The sequence below is a fragment of the Macrobrachium nipponense genome, chromosome 11, assembly GCF_015104395.2.
Source record: "Macrobrachium nipponense isolate FS-2020 chromosome 11, ASM1510439v2, whole genome shotgun sequence".
Classification (NCBI taxonomy): Eukaryota; Metazoa; Arthropoda; class Malacostraca; order Decapoda; family Palaemonidae; genus Macrobrachium; species Macrobrachium nipponense.
In genome coordinates, this window is record NC_061087.1 from 41,270,632 (window position 1) to 41,295,388 (window position 24,757).

At 37.2% G+C, this 24,757-nt stretch overlaps 1 protein-coding gene and 1 pseudogene across 1 annotated transcript in view; one reads left to right on the forward strand and one right to left on the reverse strand.

Moving 5' to 3' along the window:
• LOC135208554 (mucin-19-like) overlaps positions 1–6,014 on the forward strand; it is a 50,490-nt gene extending 44,476 nt beyond the window's left edge. Inside the window, exon 5 of the mRNA XM_064240870.1 lies at positions 6,003–6,014. Coding sequence (XP_064096940.1) covers positions 6,003–6,014 — 12 coding nt within the window. The remainder of the gene's footprint in view (positions 1–6,002) is intronic.
• LOC135208561 (uncharacterized) lies at positions 5,971–24,757 on the reverse strand (annotated as a pseudogene).

Here is a 24,757-nt window from a genome sequence, read left to right on the forward strand (position 1 = left end):
TCCATAATGTAGAGAGAAGATGGAATGACTAAAAAACCAGTTGACGAAGACGACGTCAACTATGCCAGGTATAGAGTTGCTGAGGAAGTATGCTATTGAGTGAAGGAACAAGTTTCTTAATGTATAACGACTCGAGGGTAGTTAGATGGTCAGGATTTTTGACATAATCTATTATTTGAATTGTTCTTTTTTTATTTCAATTTTGCAATTAGAAGCTGGTTCCTGATATGGAAAATTCAGGCTGTTTTTATTTTCTGACCAGTACGGAAGCTGAAACCCAGATGGCTACAAGAACTGACCCTCAGCAGCCTCCGAGTCGATCCAACGTAAGAGCCCGGACATCCAGGGCAAATAAATTTATATATGACGTTGGATCTCATCAAGACTATGTTAAATATTTGTGAGTTCCTTTTCCCTTTTTTATCATTGAATGTTATTTATGTTTCTCTTTGCTCTTTTACAGACTAATGATGCACAGAAGTTTTATTTGCGAAACGTTTCGTTGGAAATAAACTTGATTCCTTTTAATCGTTGTATCATGGACACCTCTGAAGCTCCTATTTATTTATTTAACTGAGCCTCTATATATATATATATATATATATATATATATATATATATATATATATATATATATATATTATATATACATACATATACATATATACTTACTTTACTTTACTTTATCTTCCCTCGCCACTGGCCATGGCATAAGGCTGATACAGTTCCTCTCCATCTGTCTCTATCCGAGCCATTTCCCTTGCTTCCTCTAGGATTTTGGATTTCAATCCTCAAGATCCCTGACAATTATGTCTCCACCTCGTTCTTGGTCTACCCAGCGGTCTTCTCCTATTTGTACTGCTCTCAGTGCTCTCCTGGGGTCTCTAATCCCATCATCCTCTCAACATGTCAAACCATTTCAGCCTTCCCCTCTTCAACCTGGTACTGACTGGCCTTTGCCTCAATCTCACCCTGATGTCTTCATTTCTAACATAATCATCCCATTTAATGCCAAGTATCCTTCTCAGCAGTTTCATACTCAAAAGCATCCAAACCTTTTCTCCTCTGTTCTGGGTCAGTGCCCAGGTGGACGAGCCATACATCAGGACTGGTAGTACTACTGCATTGAATATTCTCATCTTAGTTCTCAAGCTGATTTCATGCCTTGACCAAACGTTTTTTCTCAGAACCTCAAAAGCTCTTGCTGCTCCTAGTTTTCTTCTTTGTATATCTTCAATTTGCCTCCCGTCTGCTGTTACCACATTCCCAAGTAAAACAACTTCTCAACTTGCTTGAGTTCCTGTCCTCCGATTGTCATATCCTCCATGTGCACCCAATCATCATCCTTACTCACAACCATGATCTCGCTCTTCTTTGTGCTGATGTTCAATCCAAAATTCTGTGTCTCTGTGTCCATCCTCATTACCATACCTACCAGCACCAGCCACATATCAGCAACCAACGCAACATCATCAGCAAAGTCCAAATCCATAAAACACTTCTCCACCAATACTAGCCCCTCTGTTTTCATTCTCCATCAACTCTTCTCATTATATGGTCAATATATACATTAAACAAGGTGGGTGACATAACACATCCCTGTCTTAGCCCACTTCCAACTGGGAACCAGTCACTTTGCTGTCCATCCAGCTGTACACAGCTGCACACTCCTTGGTACCAGTTCTTTAATATCCTTATCACTTTCAGTGGTATACCATAGTGTTCTGCCACTCTCCACATTCCATCTCTCCATACTGAATCATACGCTTTCTCCAAGTCTATAAAAGCACAGAATATTGGCTTTGCATACTCCCCATCTCTTCTCAATTATCTGCCTTACGGTGAAAATTTGATCCACTGTTGACCTTCCACTTCTAAAACCACACTGCTGTTTTTCTAAGTTTCTCTTCTACTATAGGTCTTATTCTGTTAAGTATACTCTCATGAATATCTTCCCTGGGACTGACAGTAAACTTATGCCCGATAGTTACCACACTCCCTTTTGCTTCCCTTATTTTTATATATTGGTATCATAATTGCCTTTTCCAATCACTTGGTACCACTCTGTTTTCCAAATATGCTAAAAACAACTCTTAATGCCTCTATCATCCTCGTCCTCCTGCTTTTAGCATCTCTGCAGTTATCCCGCACACGCCAGCAGTTTTTCCATTTTTTACAGATTTTAAGGCCTCTTTCACCTCTTCTGCACTAATATATTCTTCTTGTACCTCCAGAGCCTCGTTTAAATCCGCAATGCACTCATCCCTACCGGTAGTATCAACATTTAGGAGTCTTTCAAAATACCTTGCAAACAGATTCCTTTTCTCCATTTCGTCTGTGACCAAGTTCCCATCTTCATCCAACATGCCATCACTCCCTCCAAACTTTTTCTGGCTTGCGTTCCTCAAGAATCTCACAGCTGCAAACATAGCCCTGCTCTCACCAATTTCCATAGCTACTTCAACTTCGGTAGCGTCTTTCTTTCCAAAACATGTTTTGGTCATGCTTCATCCTATCACTTAGTTCTCTCAGCTTTCTATTTCTTCGTCTTTTTAGTTGTTGTTTCTTCTCAGGTCTTGTTCATCGTCCATTTGAACTCTCAACCTTTGTTGCTCTTCACTTAAAACTTTTGCTTCATCACTGAACCAAGGTTTGCTGTTACTTCTCTTATAACCTAACACCTCTGTTGCTACGTCCTTAGTATCTGAAACTTAATATGCCCCAGCATTCCTCTGAATCCATATGCATATTTTCCATACCAATTAATGCCGCAAATTTACCTCCTACCTTCACCTCATACTGTTGTTTAACTCTTTCATTTCTCAACTTATCATCATCAAACTTTATAGTTTCTCCTTTGTTTTTTCTTGATTGGACCTGTAACTTATTCTAATTTTGGATATTTACGAGTTTGTGGTCAAGAAGGAACACGGCAGCCCCTAAAAGTTCTGGTGGTCTAATATAGACTTATTCCATTTCTTGATTTACAATAACATAATCTATCAAATTTTGTGCCAATCCATTTGGCGACACCCATGTAGTTTTGTGCTCTAATTTATGGTTGAAATATGTGTTGTTAATAGATAACCCAGATGCACCACATAGTTCTAGGAGTCTCTCACCCATTATCATTTCTAGCTCCAATTCCAAATTTTCCAATTGTTCCCTGAAAGCCATCATACTCTCTTCCTACTTTAGCGTTAAAATCCCCCATCAGTAACAACACATATCATGTCTTCTAACCCTCTGTATAACTCCAGTTAGCTTTTCATAAAATTCATCCTTCTCTTCTTCTCTCTTCAGTAGGGGGCATACACCTGTATAACGGTGATGTTTGTAAATTTACCTCGCAACCTGCAAGTGACTATTCTCTCATCAATACATTCATAATGCTCCAACATTTTTTCAGCTTTCTTACTCAAAGCAATTGCTACACCTCTCTCATGTTCTCCCTGGTCTTTACCAGAATAGATGAACAAAACACATCCTCTATTCTTACTTTTCCACAACCCAAGCCACCTAGTTTCACTCAATCCAGCAATTTCCAAGTTGTATCTCTTGATTTCCTGTGCCACTAAACTTGATCTTCCTGTCAATATACATTGTTCTCGCATTTAGACATCCAACTCGACAACTTTATCACACACATATATATATATATATATATTGGCAATGTGGTGGGCTAGGGATTGGTTTCGATCAAAGTTTTAGCTTAGTGTAGATCGCATTCTACCTTCTGAGACTTCAGGAGCGGAATTTTACATTTTAGGAAACATGTCGTTCAGGCCTCGAAGAATTTAGTTTTTTATTGTAATACCTAATGATTCATATTTCTTTACGTGGGTCTTACGTCTTACTTCATCGTACCATATAATATATATATACTATATAATATATATATATATATATATATATATATATATATATATATTTATATATATATATATATATATATTACCTCAAACGTTGTAGAAAATATCTATATACTTTGGTTTACCTGTGTACATATCAAGAGTGTGCTTGAATTCTGACTTCTTTTGTATTGTCACGACTAGAACAAAAAACTATGTTTCATGCGAGGTAAACTGCAATAAGACATTCATGAAACCAGGCAATTTAGATTTATGTCCTACAGATGTACTTTCGACTTTTAACTTGACATTCTTGTGGAACACTACGACACCCATTCATTGCGCTGTTCCACCTTCATATATTCCTTAATGGTGAATCTTGATCATAATAATTCCTGGGATTCACTTTTCTTCTGGGGCTCTGTATAGAGCAATTATAAAATACAAAAGCAAGAAGCGCTACCGAACTACGACAAAAAACTTCAATTCCCATATCATACAATTCGTTGCTTAAAAACTATTTATTTCGAATGTGATTACACCGCTTTTAAATAAATAGAACCTTTTATATCTATATTCCGATGTTTTTCTTTGTTTTATGCAATATACCACGATTGCATGGCTTTTTTATGATTCCGGCCCCCACCCACCATGTCTTTTATGATCTCTCTAACCATTTATCTTTGGGGACTCTCATTTGATAAATCAGTATTACGTTCCCAAACTACCGGATGACATCATGACAGCCGTTTGTTTATCTATTTGGTAATCAGTGGCATCCCATGACGTTCAATGAACGTTGGTCTGCACTGCTAGTTATGGTTCGTGCTTGTGCATCTAATCCAAAGTCATAACTGGCTATGAATATATTCTAAATGGGCTTTGAAAATTAATGCTATCTGGAGCAGAACTCCATACCGAATATTACCATAATTCATGACTGATTAAAATGACGCAGATAATCCGGTGCTACGCTTCTTATCCACGCGTCACTTTCGAGGTACTAGTATAAACATAGCGTAAGCTCCATGGGCCGCAGTGTTCAGTACTAGTCCCTCAGGGATCAAAGATATTATTTATATATGTAATTTTTCGACTACACATTTTAGAAATGGTGTAGTATTTAATACCTTGATCTCGAGGGGCTAGTACTAACTAAACACGGCGTCCAATTGAGCTTCCGCCATATTTAGTACTACTTAAGACTGGGGGATGACGCGGAGATAGCAAGTAGCGCCGATAATTCTTCTCTATTCAACTATTCTTCATCTGCAATAAAGAAATACACTTGTTTGTAAATATTTATAGTGTTTTTTATTTATGCAACCAGCTTCGCTTGGTAGTTATTGGCCGTATTAATGTTTTCCAAAAAAATAGATTCTCATGGCTGTTATTGGTTATTGCGATGCTCTTTTCTCTATTCATATTCTTTCCTTTTCGAAATAATTTCTCATGCCCTTATTGGCTATTGACTCTTTTGCTGTATTTCATATTTCTAAAAAAATATTTTTCTCAGGCGGTCAGTTACTGGAGTGTTTGCTATTATGCCTTTTTGCTTTATTGGTTTAAGAAAAAAATAAATGATCCATTGATGAGTTCCGTAAAAAAGAAAAATTGAATAAATAAAATAATCGAGCAAGCAACAGGTAATACATTGTATATTCTGACATTTAGGGGTAAAAATTTTGTTTCTAGTTTTGTACACCAGATGATTATCATTATAATTTACCTCATAATATTTCAATTTAATATTGTAAATATTCAAGAGATCTGAACAACATGAAAGATCACTGCTTGGAAAATATGATAATCAAGATGTAATACTGAGCAACAATTTGTCAAGCAGTAAGGGAAGATTCATTTAGGTTAAAAATAAACTAAACTCTTTAAAAGGTTGTCTTACTACGTATGTTAGTATTCTATTTATACAAAAGAATAATTTGTGCAAGAAAATGGACGGAGGTTACTTCCTTGAAGCACTGCGTAAGAATGAAGATACTCCTTATCAACAAATAATAAACACACACACACACTACACTATACATGGAGAAATTGATTTCCTTCATTTTTCTGAGAAGTCAACCTTTTCTTTTTCTTTATATTTATTGAACATTGCCAACTAAACCCTTTTGCTTATCTTTTAAATTACAGAATAACGAATGAAGAACAAAGCACATAAAGTGCATGAGCAATAAAGATAGCCAAGTAACTCAATTGTTGCCTGAGTCTGCAGTCATTTCAAATTAGCTGCAACTTCTGAAGAGTGCGGGAGACGGCATCTTCGACGGACTGTCTGTACTTGAGCAGAGCGGGAACCTCCTTAGTCGAACCAGGTTTGGCCACAGTGTTTCCCGCAGCGATTCTTGAAATGAGCCAAGTACCGGCGGACGTAGGAACCTTGTACACAGCACCACGACATTTGCCATGCACAAAATATAACCATTAATCCTTGAGAGATATTAGGAATACATAAAGAAAATATGTTTTTGTATCCAACATTCACTTTTGTCTGCAGAATTGCTCAGAACTACTAAAGCTTCGGCCTCTTCGTTAAGCTGATTGTCATTCCACATTCTGGGAATATCTGTTTTGGCATTTTTAACGACGACAAATTTCCTTTCTATTTGAGAACGTTAGAGGGATTTCTCACTGTGGACTCGGATCGAAGCCTCTAATATTATATTCCACACTTTAATTTACCCTGAGCCTCATTCTTGCAAAGTTAAGTCTTATAAGACCATTATTTTTCGCATTATCATAATCCTAACAAATGTATATAATCGTTTTCTAAAGCCATGTTTCAATTTGAGTTGTCTCTGCCAAGGAATTCTACGCAAAAGTTATAAAATCATGATAAATATCCCCCCCCCCAGATATATATATATACATATTATATATATATATATATATATATATATATATATATATATATATATATATAGAATATATAGGTCTTGATGATTGTGTACAATATGAATCCACACGCTGAATTTGGTCGTTATCTATCGTTTTTTTTTATCGCTTGTTGAAGCTTAAGTCATTTGGCCGTTTGCCTCACATTTTCTATTGATATACAATCCTTCGTAACCCTGAAATCCACTAGTCCTGGATTCTATTGTTTCTCTCTAGGTTTCAACATATTATCTTAATAGCTGAGGCCTTTTTAATCCAAACCTTTTTTACTGTTAAAATGAATCATTTCCTATCTCGATGGATTCTATATTACAGAATAAAGACTAAAAGTCCCGTTTATGTGATTCTTAATAGAAAACACTTCTATAAGTGGGAATTCTCAAATAAGTGCATAGCACTTCGTCCAAATTATGAAGACGGGGGAAAGAGGTAAAAAGTCTACTACCATTTATGGTCTCCCGAAGCTTTTTCAAAAACCATACTCCACCTACCTGACCACACACCGTTGGGTTTGTGCGACATGACACCGTAACAAAGTCCATGTCGTAGAGACACTTCTGGTTGGTCAACCCAGGCACGAATTTAGTCGGACGAAGGAATGCCTCAGCGCCCAGAGGTAACCGGGCAAGTCGCGATTCTTCTCAGATGGCGGAAGGTCTCCCGGGTGGAACGTTCCACTCGAGACTGTAGGCTGAGGGGGCTGCTTTTCCTTCGGCCTTGGTCTTATAGCGCTCTTTATGCGGACAAAAATTGTATGTATATTTACAATACATACATATACGTATGAATTCTTTGTCACATCACCGTGATTTATATATACAATTATTGAGCTACAAATGTCGTTTCATATCCAATTCACGCTACTTCGAGAATATCCTCGAAGGGGAATTGATCACCGAAGGGGAATTATTAGTGATAAATGGATCGGTACCGAAAGAGTCTCGAACCAGGACACAGTGCCTTCCAACGACCCATTTATCCATTTATTTAATTCCCTTTCGGCGATCATTTCCCGTCGAGGATATCCCCGAAGTACCGTGAATTGGATATTAAACGACATTTGTAGCTTTAATGATTATATATATATATATATATATATATATATATATATATATATAATATATATATATATATATATATATATATATATATATATATATAGATAGAAGATAGTAGATAGATAGATAGATAGATAGATAGATAGATAGATATGTATATATATATATATATATATATAAAGGTAATGCCACGGAGGAAAATGAAAAAGCGAGAAACTGCCGAGATCTATCGGTCTCAATGACCATTTACTAAAGTCGTACTTAAGTGAAGGGTTAAGACCGAAAGATCTCGGCAGTTCTCGCTTTTTCATTTTCCTCCGTGGCCATTACCTTTATTTATACATAGCACCACGTTTTTTTGATCTTTTGTGATCAAGTTATTCATATATATATATATATATATATATATATATATATATATATATATATATTATTAAAGGGTATAAGCCATGAAGGAAAAATTAACAACGGAGTTTTTAAAAGATCTTTCGACTCAACGTCCTTTACTCAGCAGATAAACTGACTTACATGAGGAATTGACAGTACAGGAAAGGTCGTATAACTGACAGATAGGGATTCTAGGTACTAATCTCCTTATAATCCCTATCTGTCAGTTATACGACCTTTCCTGTACTGTCAATTCCTCATGTAAGTCAGTTTATCTGCTGAATAAAGGACATTGAGTCGAAAGATCTTGCAGAAGCTCCATTGTTTATTTTTCCTTTGTGGCTTTTACCTTTATTTATGGATTTATCACGTTCCAGACTTTCGTGATTCACTTATACATAGTATATATATATATACATATATATATATATATATATATATATATATATATATATATACATATATATATATATATATATATATATATATATGTGTGTGTGTGTGTATATATATATATATTATATATATATTATTTATATAAATTTATATATATACATATATATACACATATACCAGAAGGTATATGAATTAAAGCTCCTTTTGTATGTACACAGGTTTTACGGGCAAATAATCATTTAACTATCTACTTGCAGAATGAATATGAACTCTAATACAGAAATCAGCAAATATATTTTTTGGCAGAGAAACCATTTGTTGTTTTGACACCAGGTATTTTAGAACTAAATCCCTCACAATCAATCTTAATGTTTTCACCTCATTTCATTATCCAGAAAAATTAACTGTTGTGTCTTCCATGAGAAGTCTAGTTACATCTTGGTATGTGGAAGAGGAGACAATGACTTTACTATTCTGGCAATTTCATTATTAGTTGTCACAGGAGTAATGTTAACTTTACCATCGTCAGCTTCATCATGCCTATCATGTCATGTTTATTATCAAAAGTATCTTTCTTTACACTGAAGGCAGTGGCAATAAATTAGGATTTTACATAATTAAATTAACAGAGGAATCGTAACTTTAAAGACAAGGTACAAAGTGCTGAACATGAAGTACATCGCACAAAAGCTAAATATATCTTAGTTTAACCAAACCACTAGACTAATTAACAGCTCTCCAGGACTGGCCCTAGGATAACGTGGCTAGGAACCAATTGGTTACTTAGCCGCAGGAGCTACAGCTTATTGTGGATCCGAATCACATTACATCAAGAAATGAATTTCTAAACGTCAGAAATAAATTCTTCTGATTCCGCAGTGGCAGAGTGGGGAAGCGAACTCGGACCACCAAATTGGTAGGCGAGTACGCAAACCCCACTCGTCCGATAAGGACACTGCCGTGCATAGAAAAGTATTTAGAAAATGTAACCAACCTGGTGAATACATCGTCCATCCATGACGGGTACGAATCATGACGAAGTAGCATCGGAATTTCGTCGGGGTCAAGATGACCGATGAACCTGTACTCGTGCATGTGGCGGACGAGGCAGTCGGTGTAGTACATGGCTCCCATCAAATAGACTTTGGGCTTCTCCAGCAGGTACCACAATCTAAGGACGGGACATAAGCAACCGTTGATGAAGGCCTGAGGGATCTCTCTTAGACAGTGACCCCAAATGGTTTTAATCCGATATGTAGGCTATCCCCCTTTGCAGCGTGTTTAGTTCAAGGCCATTTGGGGGTGACCATAAATACATAAACAAAAGACTGTAAATGTCATGAAGATGATGATCCCCAAGAAATATTAATTAGTCCTAGATAACGACCCTTGGGATCACTATCTAGGAGAGATCTGGCCTTAGTCTACCTAACCTACCCTAGGTAGGATAGAACAAAACCAGGCGCCCAGTGGAGAAGGAGATAGCTCAAGAGAGGGGAGGGGGAAATGTGTGGTCAGGAGGTTCTTGAGGATTGATAAGGACGGAAACACAACGAAGGAAATGAAGCATAACGATGGATACACAACCAAGGTACTAAATGCATCACTGTTTTACTGGTGGTCGGTAATAAAGTCATAGGGAAAAAAGTCACAGAAAATAAGTCACAAAGATGGCTAGGAAAAAAGTCCCACGACAAAAAGTCACATTAGTTTACAGTCTTTTATTTGTGTTTTTATAGTCAATGATGGAAAAAAGATGGATCATTGTTGACGGAAGAATGGAAATATTTGACCAGTACGGGTATTGTAAAGTAAAGATGAATGTGGGGAGATTAGAGAAGAGGTGAGTGGCAGAATAAATGAAGCCAGAAGAGTAGAATGGTATGGAAAGGATCTGAGGGAGAATCGGAGTGACAATGCCGCAATGGAAGTATAATTGAAATATATAAAGTGACTGTTGAGATCAGTTTTCTATGCAAGCTATATAGAATAATGATGGGAATAACATTAAGAGCCAGAAGAAAGAGCAACATGGATACGAGAGTAAACTAAAGTAGAGGATATTCTAACAAGTAAGTAAAAGAAATGGGCCTGGGCAGGACATACAATGAAAATGTCAGATAATAGATGGATGAAAAGAATAACAGAATGGGTCCCTAGAGATTGCAAACGAAGCAGGGGAAGGACGAGAAGATGATGGATTGACGAGCTAAGAAAATTTGCTGGTATAGAATGGCATAGAAAGACCATAAACAGAAGGGAGTGGAAGGACATGTCTGAGGCCTTTGTCCTGCAGTGGACTACCAACGGCTGATGATGATGATGATATATATATATATATATATATATATATATATATATATATATATATATATATGCGTGTGTGTGTGTGTGTGTATACGTATGTGTGTGTATGAGTGCGTCCTGTGTGTATCCGTGTGCCTGCTAGCTTCTAGGCATGAACTTAAAATCACAATTTGGAGGATTCAAATAGAATACTGATTCTTAGTTAGAAAATAATCCATAATCAGGACAAAAAATTACTAACTAGTTAGTTCGTAATATGAAAAGATCGAGCCACCCTGATGATTGTAAAGTGCAGGCGATAAATACACATGAATACACAAAAATCTCTAAAATTAAACCAACGATGAATATGAAGGAATGATTACCCACCTGCGAGTGCTGGGTTCATTGACATAAGGCTCAGGGTAACTGTATTTGGTGACCTGGACGAAACCTCGTCTTCGTAGTGCGACAGGACCTTGGTAATGTTGGGGTGAACGTCCGTCTCGTGGAGGAAGACTCTGGCGAATCCCATCGCTCGAAGGATCTCGATCCACTCGACAAGACGAATCGAAAAGTCGTCGTGGTAGTAGAAAAGAGCAGTGCCGCACGCAGCTGCATTCCAGCCCTGCAGCCTTGCCAAGGAGAGGTTGGAAAATGACATTCTCACATTTGGATGGAAGTTATGTTGGCGAGTTTCTATGACATTCTCACATTTGGGTGGAAGTTGTTATGGCAAGTTTATTTTATTTATTTTTTTATATCACTGTAAAGCATTAAAGTTTAAAACTCTTTAAAAAGTTGAGTTCCCAAAACAAAAAAAAGTTGTCGTGAACAATAATAGTCATTCCTTTACTTCCTTCCTATTTTCGAAATTTTAAGAATGCTAACACATAAATGACAAAAAAAAATTGGTGCTCTGTGATGATGATCACAAGCGGCGCATTTCAGAGTATAAACAATGAAGCTGACGAAATCGATGAAAGGAATGATATGCGTCTGTGTAAAAAAGCAAAGAAAATTTCAAATTAAAAACAGTCATTCTGACTTTTACCTCTCTCTCTCTCTCTCTCTCTCTCTCTCTCTCTCTCTCTCTCTCTCTCTCTCTCTCTCTCTCGGAAAATTTTTGAAACTGATCACTTGGCCGATAAAGGCTCTTTAAACAAAGGCATTGGACTCACAAAGTAACTCAAACGTTCAAATATATTTTCAAAAAACTATTCATTCAAATCTGTCCAGTTTACGGCGAGGAAATTTTCAGTTCTAGTGAATCTAATTTCCCCTCTCCACTAGATTTCGGCATTTGGAGTTTGTAGAGTCTCGGCATCCTCACGTTCTTCTTAAGTAACTTAAAGGATAATGAACGATCACGTATTGTAAGTACAACCTGAAACTTACTTTCCCTTGTCCGCAGGAGGTTTCCCATTAACATAAGCAGTTGTTTCATTTCGTTTCCATGGCTCCAACCAACCTGCAAAGGAACGATGAATTGAAGCAGAGATTTGTGACAATAACAACCGACACTTATTTCGAATATGATAGCATGAGAATATCTCACTATAATATATAAATATATATATATATATATATATATATATATATATACTATATATATATATAATATATATACTATATATATATACATATAGATATATATATATATATATATATATATATATATATACAAAAAGCAAAAATGCCCATTGATATCAAACCCACTCTACCTTCGGAATAAGCTACGCGATAAGTGCAATCACCACGACCGGGTTCTATGCCATTTTAGTCTGATACAGAAATGGTAAATGTATCCTAAACTGCCACGAGTGACGAACTTACCATCAATTATCACGATGGAAATGGGTTGATTTCGAGTTGAACTGCCAAACCTGAATGCGACAGGAACACAGACGGCTGTATCTAAATCAGATTTCAAGGCTCAGTCATTTCCGTGTCAAACCCGAAAGGCACGGGACATAATCATGTGTCATTCCGGTCAGGTGTCAGTTATTTCAAAGGTAAAGTAAATTCGGTATTGAAAAGGGTGGCCGGGAAAAAGCCACAGGAAAATCACAATTTGGCTAGGAAAATTCACAGGAAAAAAAATTACAATTTGGCTAGGTAAAAAGTCACAGGAAAAAGGTCCCAATATGCTTAGGAAAAAAGTCAAAGGAAAAAAGTCAGTTAGGTTAAGAAAAATAGTCACAATAAAAAAGTCACATTAATTTATAGTAGCCGGTAATAAAGTCACAGGGAAAAAGCCACAATATTTTCTTGGTGGTCATTATCTTTATGATATTTACAGCCTTTTGTTTTTATGTTTTAACGGTTATCCCCAACGGCTTGTACTAAACACGCCTTTGCAAAGGTGGATCATGTGTCACCATCTAGGAAAGATTAAGGTGACCTTTTCCTGTGACTTTTCTACCTGTGAGTTTTTTTACCTGCATTTATTAAAGAGAATTTGTAAATCGATATTTCTCAATATGAAAATTTTCATGTCTTGGTGACAAACATATCATACACACACGCGCGCGCACACACACACACACACACACACACACACACACACACATATATATATATATATATATATATATATATATATATATATATACATATATATACACATATATACTATCATATATATATACATATATACATACATCATATATACATATATAAAACATATATATAGGGTGTACAAATCAGCATGAAAATTGCTTGCTGTGACCTCCTACAAGGTCACAACTGATGAAGTAAGACGATTGAAGTATATAAAGAGACTTTAAACTGTAAAATTTGGAGAACAGAAGATAAAGAAATGGTTTGCAAAGCTGACAGGGAAGGCTGGCGGGGGCAATATTTGAAAAGGCTTTGATTAATTTCTAATATGGGATTTCTTTGATTTAATGTTCAATTTTCAAATGATAGGTCAGATAATTCGAATAATGATTTTACAAATTAAAGGAAATACTTTATAGCATTTCTGTCCAACAAATTGGTAATATATGCTAAACTGAACGTCCCTTGCTTTAGTTTAAAAATACCTCAGACTGGTGAAGGTTTGTTTTTCTATAATTTCTTCAAATTTCAAACGTTTTGGTGTAAAGAAAATGACTGGAGTTATTTACCTCTGAAAGAACCAAGAATGTATTTTCTCCAATATTTCATGAATCGGGAAACGGTTAAGAGGAAAAAAAGGCAGCTTTTATGAAAAGCAATTCGGGTACATATGGGCAGCTCATTCAGACCTGTTTTCTTAGAAAACAGGTGTAAGGAATACGAGTTTTGCAAGCTATATGTGAATGACAGATTGAACGTTTTGTACTCTCATCTTGGGATTTCATCACGTCCTTTACTTGGTTAAACAGCTAGTTACTAAGCATTAGCTTCAAAGTAGAATGGGACGATGATTACTTGTTTCCTTACCTGAATATTAAAGATCCCTGACATCACAGATCACAAATCCCCATACAAAGAAAACCCACTTTCTGGGTAACAAACATCATCAGATTATTTCATTTCAGACTGGACAAGCAAATAACGTATGTTTCCATGCCCTGAGGATTTGTTCCCCTGGGTTTAGATGTGCTCCAAGTTATGCAGATAAATTTAATATAAACTTTCTGAGTCAATGTTCATTTAGAAGCCGATGTAACACTTTTCGCAAAATTGATTAAACTTTACACTAAAAATCCTGATAGAAATACGAGATTGGTTTGGCCCTTCCATCAAGCAATTGAATGCTGTGGCTGGAAAAGATGAAGCCAAAAGGTAGAACGTGATCCGTTACAGCCAAATTGTGCTCAATTATGCGACCCAAGCTATGATGTGCTCGAGAGTGAGCGCAAATGGACAAGGAGAACTGAGAAGTCAAGGGAGATGGAATTTGAAAAGTTAACCACGAAGAAAACCTGGAGAGGAAAGGTGAAAGAAAATTGTCTGAAACGGGCCGGCAATAGATCTAATGGCAGAAAGGAGTGGCGTAACTAAGAGGGGACCACTCCACCCCGGGCGGCACTGTCCCGGGGGGCGGCGATCTGGCATCTTTTGAGCAGGTCTGGTCTGGCATCATTCTAGATTTTCTCGCCTATTCCGTCTGATCGGAACGCTAGACAGTGATTTGTCTATTCTGCTGTTGAACAGTAAGCGAATTTTGACAACGGCAATCCTGGTTCCTTGAAGGAGGACCGTTTGAGCTTCTGCAGTTCATTCAACAGTTCAGCCTTGATATCTGTGTTTGAAATATTGTTTTGATGTTGAAATGGTTCTTCACCCTCGGAATAAGTGTTGCTAGTTGTGAGAGAAGCTTCTGCAAGTTCAAGCTCACCAAAAACTATCTAAGATCAACTATGATTCAGCTCAGATTGTCAAACCTCGCGATATTGTCACTAGAGCATGAAATTATTAATCAGTTGGACTTTGGTGTTGTTATTAGCGAATCGCTTCTAACAAAGCTCGTAGGTTCCGTCGTAAATCTTCTGTGGTGTTTTTGTTTTAGCTTTTTGAAATGAAATGAATGATTGAGATGTTAAGGCTTATAACGTGATTTTAATTTTCACCAATCGAGTATTTTTTGGCGCGTGAATGGGCGGCGCTTGCAGAGTCCGGCCCGGGCGCCACTAACGCTGGTTACGCCACTTGTAGAGATTAAGAGCAAAGCTCTGTAGGTAAAGAAAGATTTCAGAGATAGATTTGGAAAGGGTCAGAGCAGCATCGAATAACTATTACTTACCTTCAACGTTCAGGTGTGAGGCGAAGATAGAGAAAAGGAAAACTTATTATTGTAGTTTGAACAGTGGATAGCAATAACGTGTATCGACAAACCATCTCATCTATGAAGAGGCACAGCTGCTTACTACTTGCAAAAACTTATGGATAAATCAATAAAAAGGTAAAAAAAAATAAATTAAATGTATGTATGCATAGGCATAGACATGCAATTTATATTCAGTGAATGATTTTGTTCTCGAGTGAAAATCATGAAACGTTCAAACCCACCTCTAACAAAGTCTTCGCTGATTCACACAATTTAGCCACAACGGAAACTGCTTTGGGTTTCCTGTGGGCGTCTCCACGAGGGACGCGGCAGCTGAGGAAGAACACCTTTTGACTGTCCCCGGTGTTTGGCTTAACATTGATATAGTCTGCAAAGAGAAAACAAGTAAAAAATCCCCTGAAGTTTCTTCGGAGCAATCGAGTCTTCTGTACAGGGTATAATGCTGTATGAAACTCTCAGCCGCGGTCCACAAAACTTTCAGCCACGACCCAGTGGTGGCCTGTGTTGTTGGCCCTGCATGATCATGGATAACTTTAATTTAAATAAAATATACTGAGCTAGATGGCTGCAATTTTGTATGTTTGATGATTGGAGGGTGGATGATCAACATACCAATTTGCAGCCCTCTAGCCTCAGTAGCTTTCAAGATCTGAGGGCGGACAGAAGAAGTGCGGACGACTAAAGAGACAAAATCTCCATTGGCTGTATTTTCCCTTTTTAAAGATCACATTCAAACGCAATACCAAGAACACAAATTGCACTGATTTAAAACTTACTGGAAACTTAACTTACGATACCCTCGCATTCGCTCATGCAACCAGAACTTGCGTCCAAGATCTGTGATGCAACACGAGAAAATAAAAGGAAATATTCCAACGGATTACCAAATTACTCAAGTAAGGAAAGGTCTTAGTGTACCCATTGTTTAGCAACTAGGCCTTGTATCATAGGCATTTATTTTAAAATAAAGAGCAAAAACATAACACTTACCTAGGGAGGAGATGCCCTGTGTGAAGAAGAGATAGATCCCACTGTTTCCAAATATATAGCTAACTAACAATTAAGTTTTAAGAAACAGATTCAGGTGCTTCGAAAAGAAGGGTATAGTAAGAAGATCTTCCTTCATCTTAATACTTTCAAAATCAGTTGGAACGTTTCTTTTATTAAGAATGACACCTGAAACTACAAATTGCATGTAGTTAAAAGACACTGTAAAGAAAAAGATCTCAAGTCGTACTATGAGAATTTTTATGAATCAATTTCATCCCCTATAATTTGCACCAAATCTCTGTTAAGACATCCAGGCACCATAGATCTATGCACAAGATTGGATTAATGAAACTCGAGTACCCAATTATCTGCATAAGCATCAAGCATAGTTTCAAGGCTAAACCACATGTACATATAAAATACAAACAGTAAAGGGTCAAGAACACTAACCTGGAGAACCAGAAATTACTTTCCTGCAGTCACTATACTGCTACACTCTTTGGAATGTATTGGTTAAAATTTGAGTCAAAACAGTAAAATATGCCCCACCTCAAACTCCCGCCTGTCTGTTCGAAAACGAGGCCCTCGTGATTAACAAGGACAAAAGTAGCGCTAAAGCACAGACAAATCATACGACCCTCATGGCCGTCATTTATCGAATTCTGTACCACAAAGGAAATTGAAAAGAATTCATCACAAGTCTCAGACTCTGGCGGAAACTGAATTGCAAACTCGAGCACAAATAATTACTTTCAGTTTAGCTATGAAAACGTTTCGCCGGTAAATGTACTAAACATTTAGATAACATATATTTGATAAGAATTTCGCCATAATCGACTGGGCAAGAGCTACCACTCCATCACTTACTTAATGGAATAGCATTTCTAATTCTCAAATATGCCCAAAACGTTCCTTCTGGTTAATACGAAAATGAGACAATTTACGAGGAGCGTATTAGCTTTTACAAATCAAGGACAAAACAAAACAACGGGAAAATACTTTTAGGTCTACAACTCAATATGCATCAAGGATAAGTAATATCATCTAAATTTTACAGGACCAAATAGATAAACTAGTCAGTTTATCCTCATGAAAACTGGCATGAGAGGTGATGTGATTCTCGTTGCCCTGCTGACTGTCAGACATTATCAGCCAAAATGATTGTCTCTTCTTCTTCTTCTTCTTCTTCTTCTTCTTTCTTATTCTTCTATTAAGCGGAATGACAGAGCTACTTGTTTAATCACAGAAGGCTACACAAAACACGCAGATCTGAGAGCAGCCCACCATCCGATTTCCCAAATTGCACCAGAAAGGGTTTCCTCTATAGCCAAATTGTATTCATTATTGACTGAAGCAAAAACCTAATCCCTGACCTTCAACTCAGAGTCTGGTATAATCTTTTACGGCCATATAAGACCTAGTCCCTTTCCCGAAAATTGATAAGCCTCCTCTTGTTCCTCCAAATAAGCGCATACAATCGTTACCGAATCACCTTTCTCTATTGCAAGAATTCAATAAACAACAAGGATTTCGACTTCAGGCTACAAAAGCCTCTTTATACAACTTTGACCAACTCTCACAAGATTGTGACCTATCAGGGAAACCTGTACAGTTTTAATTGATGATGAAAGCTGAGCATGATTGCGAGGCCCAGTATGAGAATCAACATTGCTGGTTATAACACCAGGGGAATCGGTGAATACAACCAGGTTCAGAAGTCAAGTCAAAAGCTCTTAGGTCTAGTCGCATAGCCATGATGATGAGAAGGAAGCCAAAAAAAAGTGCCATTATCAAGACTGCAAAGGATAGAGCACAATGAGAGTAGCCCAGTTTACAGATTCTGGCGCTGTGGTAGCTATAATGCTCAGATTTAAGTTCTAGAATAGAGTGGAATATAGGATTTAGGCTACAGGCCAAGCGCTGGGACCTATGAGATCATTTAGCCCTGAAACGGAGATTGAGAGTAGAAAGGTATGAAAGGTGAAACAGGAGGAAAACCTCAAAGCGGTTGCACTATGAATCAATTGTAAAGAGAGGGTGGAAAGTGAGGTGGAAGAAAGAACATTAACGGAGGCACAGTAAAATGAATAGAAGAGGTTGTAGTTAGGAACCGAAGGGACGCTGCAAAAAACCAAAATTAATGCCTACAGTGCACTAACGGCACTACCCCCCTTACGGGTGTTATAAGTTCTAAGAATATATGCGTATGTTCTAACACATTCTAGCACAGAGCTATCAGTTCCTGGACAGCTGCACCACTGGTAAGGCCTCTTCATTCAGCAATAAGGCTACAATGGAACATTGTGAAAACATATTTTGCAATGTAATTATGGAAACCGATAGTTCAAACATTTTTGAAAACCTGTGAATGAACATAAATTTAACATCTTAGACTTTGTTCTTCCTAGATTGAACAAGTAGCTTTTAATTTGGATACTATTTTATTCCCATTTTGTATTCGTGGTCATACTTGGTCTCGGAACTGCATTCCAGACCATCCAAGATTGGAAGATGCAAAATATACCGGAAGATTCATTAGCAATTCTCTGGTAGACGTTACAGGTGCCTCACACTGAGGGACCTGGAGCAACCCGAACGAGCTGTAAGGTCTATAAGGTTCAGCTCATTTCAACTCATTTTACCAACTGGTGATTAGATGTTGAAAGATTATGTCAGTTGTTTATTAATGACTGAGAGGCTACAGCAAAACAGACTCATAAAGATATATAATCATTTTCCCTCTTTAAGGTTATTATTTCTTCGTGCTGGTAACTTACTGAATTGTGAGGAACCAAATTCACTGATCAATATATGCACAAACCCCACACAGGAATTCGGGAGCTTCGTTAAAGGGAACTTGGTCCTGATTTGGTCATGAAAACAGCACCTTCATGAGGAGTCGCTTAGGACTGTTCACTTTGGGGCAATCACCTTTCCCTTGGGATTTTCGATAAAATAAATCAAATGACAAAATTCAGTCTCTCTCTCTCTCTCTCTCTCTCTCTGTCTCTCTCTCTCTCTCTCTCTTTCTCTCTCTCTCCTTTACAGACACATGAGCGAAGACACACTGACACATACATAAACAAACATGCACACAGATCAAACTCGTACCTTTGTGTCTCCTCTCTGCAAAACCGAATTTTAATGGGACCTACCTATTCTAGCAACCCTGGAAACGGCAGGAGGGCCGGTGGCATTGAACCAAAAGTAGCACCAAGGTTTTGGAGGATTCTTGACAGTTGTGTGGGCCAGTATTCTGACGCAGGGTCTCAAGTCTGTTCAAAGAGAAGGAGTTTTAAAGTTTCATGTCGAGTCCTTCTCTTCTTTACGCTTCAATTTTTAGCATTTTGTCATAGCAACAGAGTTTGAAAATGATAACGTCACCTACAAAATGTAGCGGCTTTCTTAGAATGAAAATAATAATCGTGTGAAAATATAAAATAAAACTTGTTTTGCACAAGTTTTCCTTAAAATCGTGTTTGAGAATGCGCGCTCGTTTTCTTTCGGGATATTTGGCTTATAGATGAAGGAACGGGTTTCTGATTCTTTCTTTAAGACAAAGGAAACGTTACACTTTAAGATATACCAGTCAAGTTAGAGACAAAACTTCGACTTGAACTTTGCTTTCAAATCAAGAGTAAAGGCTGGTTCATAAGTTACCAAAAGCTTAGACATTGTTTGGAAACCGTATCAATATATCCTGAAGCTGTGGAGTGATGTTATTTTAAAAAATGAAAGAAATAATTGTTATCCTGCAGTGTTCCTTGTAAAAATACTTATGAGAACAAATTTTTGTAAATAAGGCCTATTGCCTTGAAAATGACACCTTTGCAGTTTGTATTCAGTGAAGTCAGTCATCTTCGCAACGGGTTCACCGCTGAGAATTCTTTTGATCAATGAGTTTTTAACGAAGAACAGAGAAACTATTTACAAGACTACATCTACAACCTTGGACTGCATATTTTTCATCAGATAAGACTTAAAAGTTTACCTTCCTTATTCAAATCACAGTTAAATTCAAATTCTTAGAAGACTTTTAACATTGTAGTTGGAGTCTTCCTCAAAAAGTCTACTATCTATCATGAAAAAGAGATCATTTACACTTTCAGAAAAGATTCGAAAGTAAAAGTTACTGTCTTTTTTCTTTCGTTTAAATGCTTTAGAAATTATGAGAAAGAGACGTTTCTCGGAATATTTTTTTTCTAGTGAATGACTAAACCTTTCAGGGTTATTTCATTGAAGATTGTTTATTCGCCAATCTTTATAAGATTACCTGTGTGGACTCTGTTATCCATGATTGCAGAATAAAGATGGTACGTTACTCCTTTGCCCATGATGGCTTTTTGATAGTACGTGTTACTCCAAAGAATTCTGAAATATAAACATGAGAAGTAGCAGAGGAAAAGATCCTTTATTGCAACCATTTTACATTCCTTGAGGAGTGCCAAAGATCCACCATGCATCCCGTCTGAAACAAGCAACTTCCATTTTTCTGAAAACAAAATTAATACCAAGATCACCAACACAAGCAAATGATTCCGTATACCTGGTCCAGAAGTACTCAGAAAATATACAAAATAAGCAAATGATGGATAATATCAGTACTTCCTTACAAGAGGCAGGATGTGGGAATCGGAGGGAAAAATAGCAGTGGAAGAGTCTCAATCATTGGCTGTATAAAGCAAGACGTCGTCAGTGAACTTGGTTATGTCGGAGATGCTTATCTTCAGAGAAGAAAATTCAGTGTGGAGCTTCGTGCCATCATCAGCGTTTGAACACAACACGACCCGAAGGAGGAGACCCTACGTCCGTCATTTCATTGGACCAGTGACCGAAATATTAACTAAAATTCGCATTTGGAAGATGAAACCTATTCATACGGATCTTTACTTGAAATTCATACCTACAAATCAAGTGTGGCTTCCACACGTAGAGCTCCACCATGAACCTGACGGTCAGCTAGGAAGTACTATATTTCGTCATGGTAGAACCCTCGAACACCCCGATCCCTTGGATGAAATCATTCAAATTGCTCGAATGTATAAATGGGCGATAGTAAACCATGAATATGCTGGCCTTACGTTCAGTTGGTTATTGTCAGCTTTTAACTACTTATTGAATTAAACATTAACGACTGCTTTCATTTCATAGTCTTCAAAACACTCTGATAAGTTCTCATATAGCAATGCATGATACCCAGAAAAGCATCTTAATAAACCTATAATTATCAAAGTTATTTAAAACTCAAGAATTTGCACTTTATTTGATTAACTCGCAAGATTCCAACGTTTCAAATTCACAATTCACTTAAAAAATGAATGGCAGTTTTACGGTCTCAGAATGTAGAGTTAAGTTCCAGTTTCATTTTACTGGACAATTTTTTATTTACATTTTTTCGGTTGGGGAGGGGGGGGAGGAGATTTTAGAAAATAAATCTTCTATGCTTAGTATTCATGCTTACTACTTGGCCTGGAAGCTTATGTTTTTTTTATTACATATGGCCGAGTAGAATTTCCTAGAAAGAGTGATGAAACCTCAAATAATCAAAGATAAAACTCAGAAGTTATGAAAACGTCAGGAGTCCAGATTGACAGTTCTGATGACTGCAACCATGGAACTACAAACATGGAATGGACATGCGCGAAATCACAGTGCGCAGTATGCCGCCATTGCAAAGGGTGGAGGAGAGAGCTTTGTTATGGCGCCTGTGAACAGACATCCTTTGGTGTAGATAATCACTACTTTGATGTGATTCGCCTGATTGTGGGCATTTACTTTGATTGACGCTATTATCACTTAGCCAGGCTCCACAGTCAGGCATCGCGGGTAGAAGCATTCGCCAGAAATGCAATAAACTTGTTCTTTTCAAGGGCCAGTAATATTCAGTGTTACGAGTTCAGCTTTTGTACATTTGCCATAAAATGGTCTACAAACTCTGTAATTTAGTGGTAAGCAGCCTGTATCACAATGCCCACCTCGCCATATTGGAGTGTAGTCTGTTAATTTAGTAGTACACATTATTCGATTTAGTAATTTCTGTTTACATGATAATGCAATTTTAAGATAGACCTAAAATTATTTGCATTAATAATAAGACTGATATTAATAAGTGATCTGAAAAAATAAATTATTTATATCAACAAGCGTGTTTCTTTTTGTAATAATGACTGATATAAGATATGCAATAAGCATAAGTCAACATAATTACAATTTAAGTCCATTGTGTCATGGTGATAGGGTTAATCCCTAGGTGACACAGACTGGATAGCAAGGTGATAAGACCTAGGTAGTGCATAAAATGCAAGCAAAGTAGAGTGTAAAACTTTGATACTTAGAAGGATATTAAAATATATGGGGTTTAACAGGCTTTAGTGGTAAAATTTATTACACAACCCCATGGCAAAGACGTGAAATCACTCAGTCTCATCACATAGCATGCATAATTATTTCTTTTATATGAGTATATATATATATAGATATATATATAAGTGCTTCATTTGGTTCATTGCAAAGTGTTTTTCAAAAGCTTTTAACCGATGATAAATTCATTAAAATTTATATTGAAAATTTTGGAACAGTAGAAGAAAGCAAACCCAGGCAAAATGCCTCTGTGGATGTCTTTACTTAAAACACTGCAGCGCCGCATTTTCTACATGTTTAATTATATGAATTGAAAACGGATTTTCAAGAGCTTTCCAATGAGCCTACATTTATTAAAATCGGTGGAAAATTAAGGACGGCAAAGTGAAAAAAAGCGTCTACAATACTATGCTTAAATAGCTTAATTCGGCGTCATGTCCACCTTTTCCCATGGCGCCACACAGTGACAATCAGCGCCAATAACATTTATCTGCGCATGTCCATTTCATGTTTATAGTTCCATGACTGCAATGATAGTAGGTCGTCTTTCATGTAAAAGGGATGAAAAGTTAGGATGGTCCCCTGTGGTTAGGGGAGTAATTATGGATACAAAATTGTTGCTTCCAAAATTAATAGATCGTCCAATTAGGTTGCAACCAAGGATACTATCGAGTGCACAAGATACTCAAGTTAGCCATATGAGTCGTACCACGGCGCCAGTGGAGGCAACTGGCGGCTGTAATCAAAATTAAAAAGCATGACGTCATAAATTCCAACCAATGAGAACTCGATTTTCCACATGATTGCCGAATAGCGGCATTCCTTTACATATTGTGTTCGAAGGATATTTTGGCTTAGGCTTATGTAGCCAAATTTTAGAATTTAAATAATTATTAAAATTTAGAGATGCTCAAATCAACCATGTAACCTACCAAATATGTTATTATGATAATGATGTGTCCTAGAATTGTCCAAAAGTTTCTTAACTTTTGCTGGAACAAATTATTTGTATAAATAATCAAAAGATCTATACTGTATGTTGAATAGAATATATTGTTATTTTTGTAGCATGCTCTATTCTAAGATGAATAAACCGCTACCAAAAACATGAAATGAAGAATGAGGAAGTATTATTCCTCACATTATTATGCATACTACATTAAAAGAAAATATTAACTTGGAAAATCATTTTTACGTATATTAGACGTAAAAATCGTCTTAATTTCTATGATTTCCTAATTGGGCTCGGCAATTCCTGGCACCAGCCCCGATCTCTTTGCTGAACAAGGCAAAAGTCACTCAAGAAGTAGACCTAAAGCTAAATAAGCTAGACTCTGACTGTATCAACGAAAGGAATCTTACCCGTGAGGCGGAGGCATGAGATGACATCTCTTCTTCGTGATTTCTGTGGCGATGGAGACGGGGAAATTAGGATGGTGCTTCCTCAGGTGCTCTAGCGTGGTGAGACTGAGCCATGGAATGACGAGATTCAAATTCCCACCGTAGACTTCCCTCATCTCCAGCTGTACTTGTCGGCACTGACAGGAAGAGGAAGAAGAAGAAACAGGGATGTCGGGAGGCTCGTCGACGAGGGTGTCTGTCTCTCCGTAAGTGAGATCGTCATCTTCATCAAGTCTTAGCGGAAAGGTATCTTCTTCATCCTCGTCCACATCCACAGCAGAGGTCTTAAAATGTTTATTGCTTTCATCTCTCACATAGGCTGTGAGCAGAAGGGA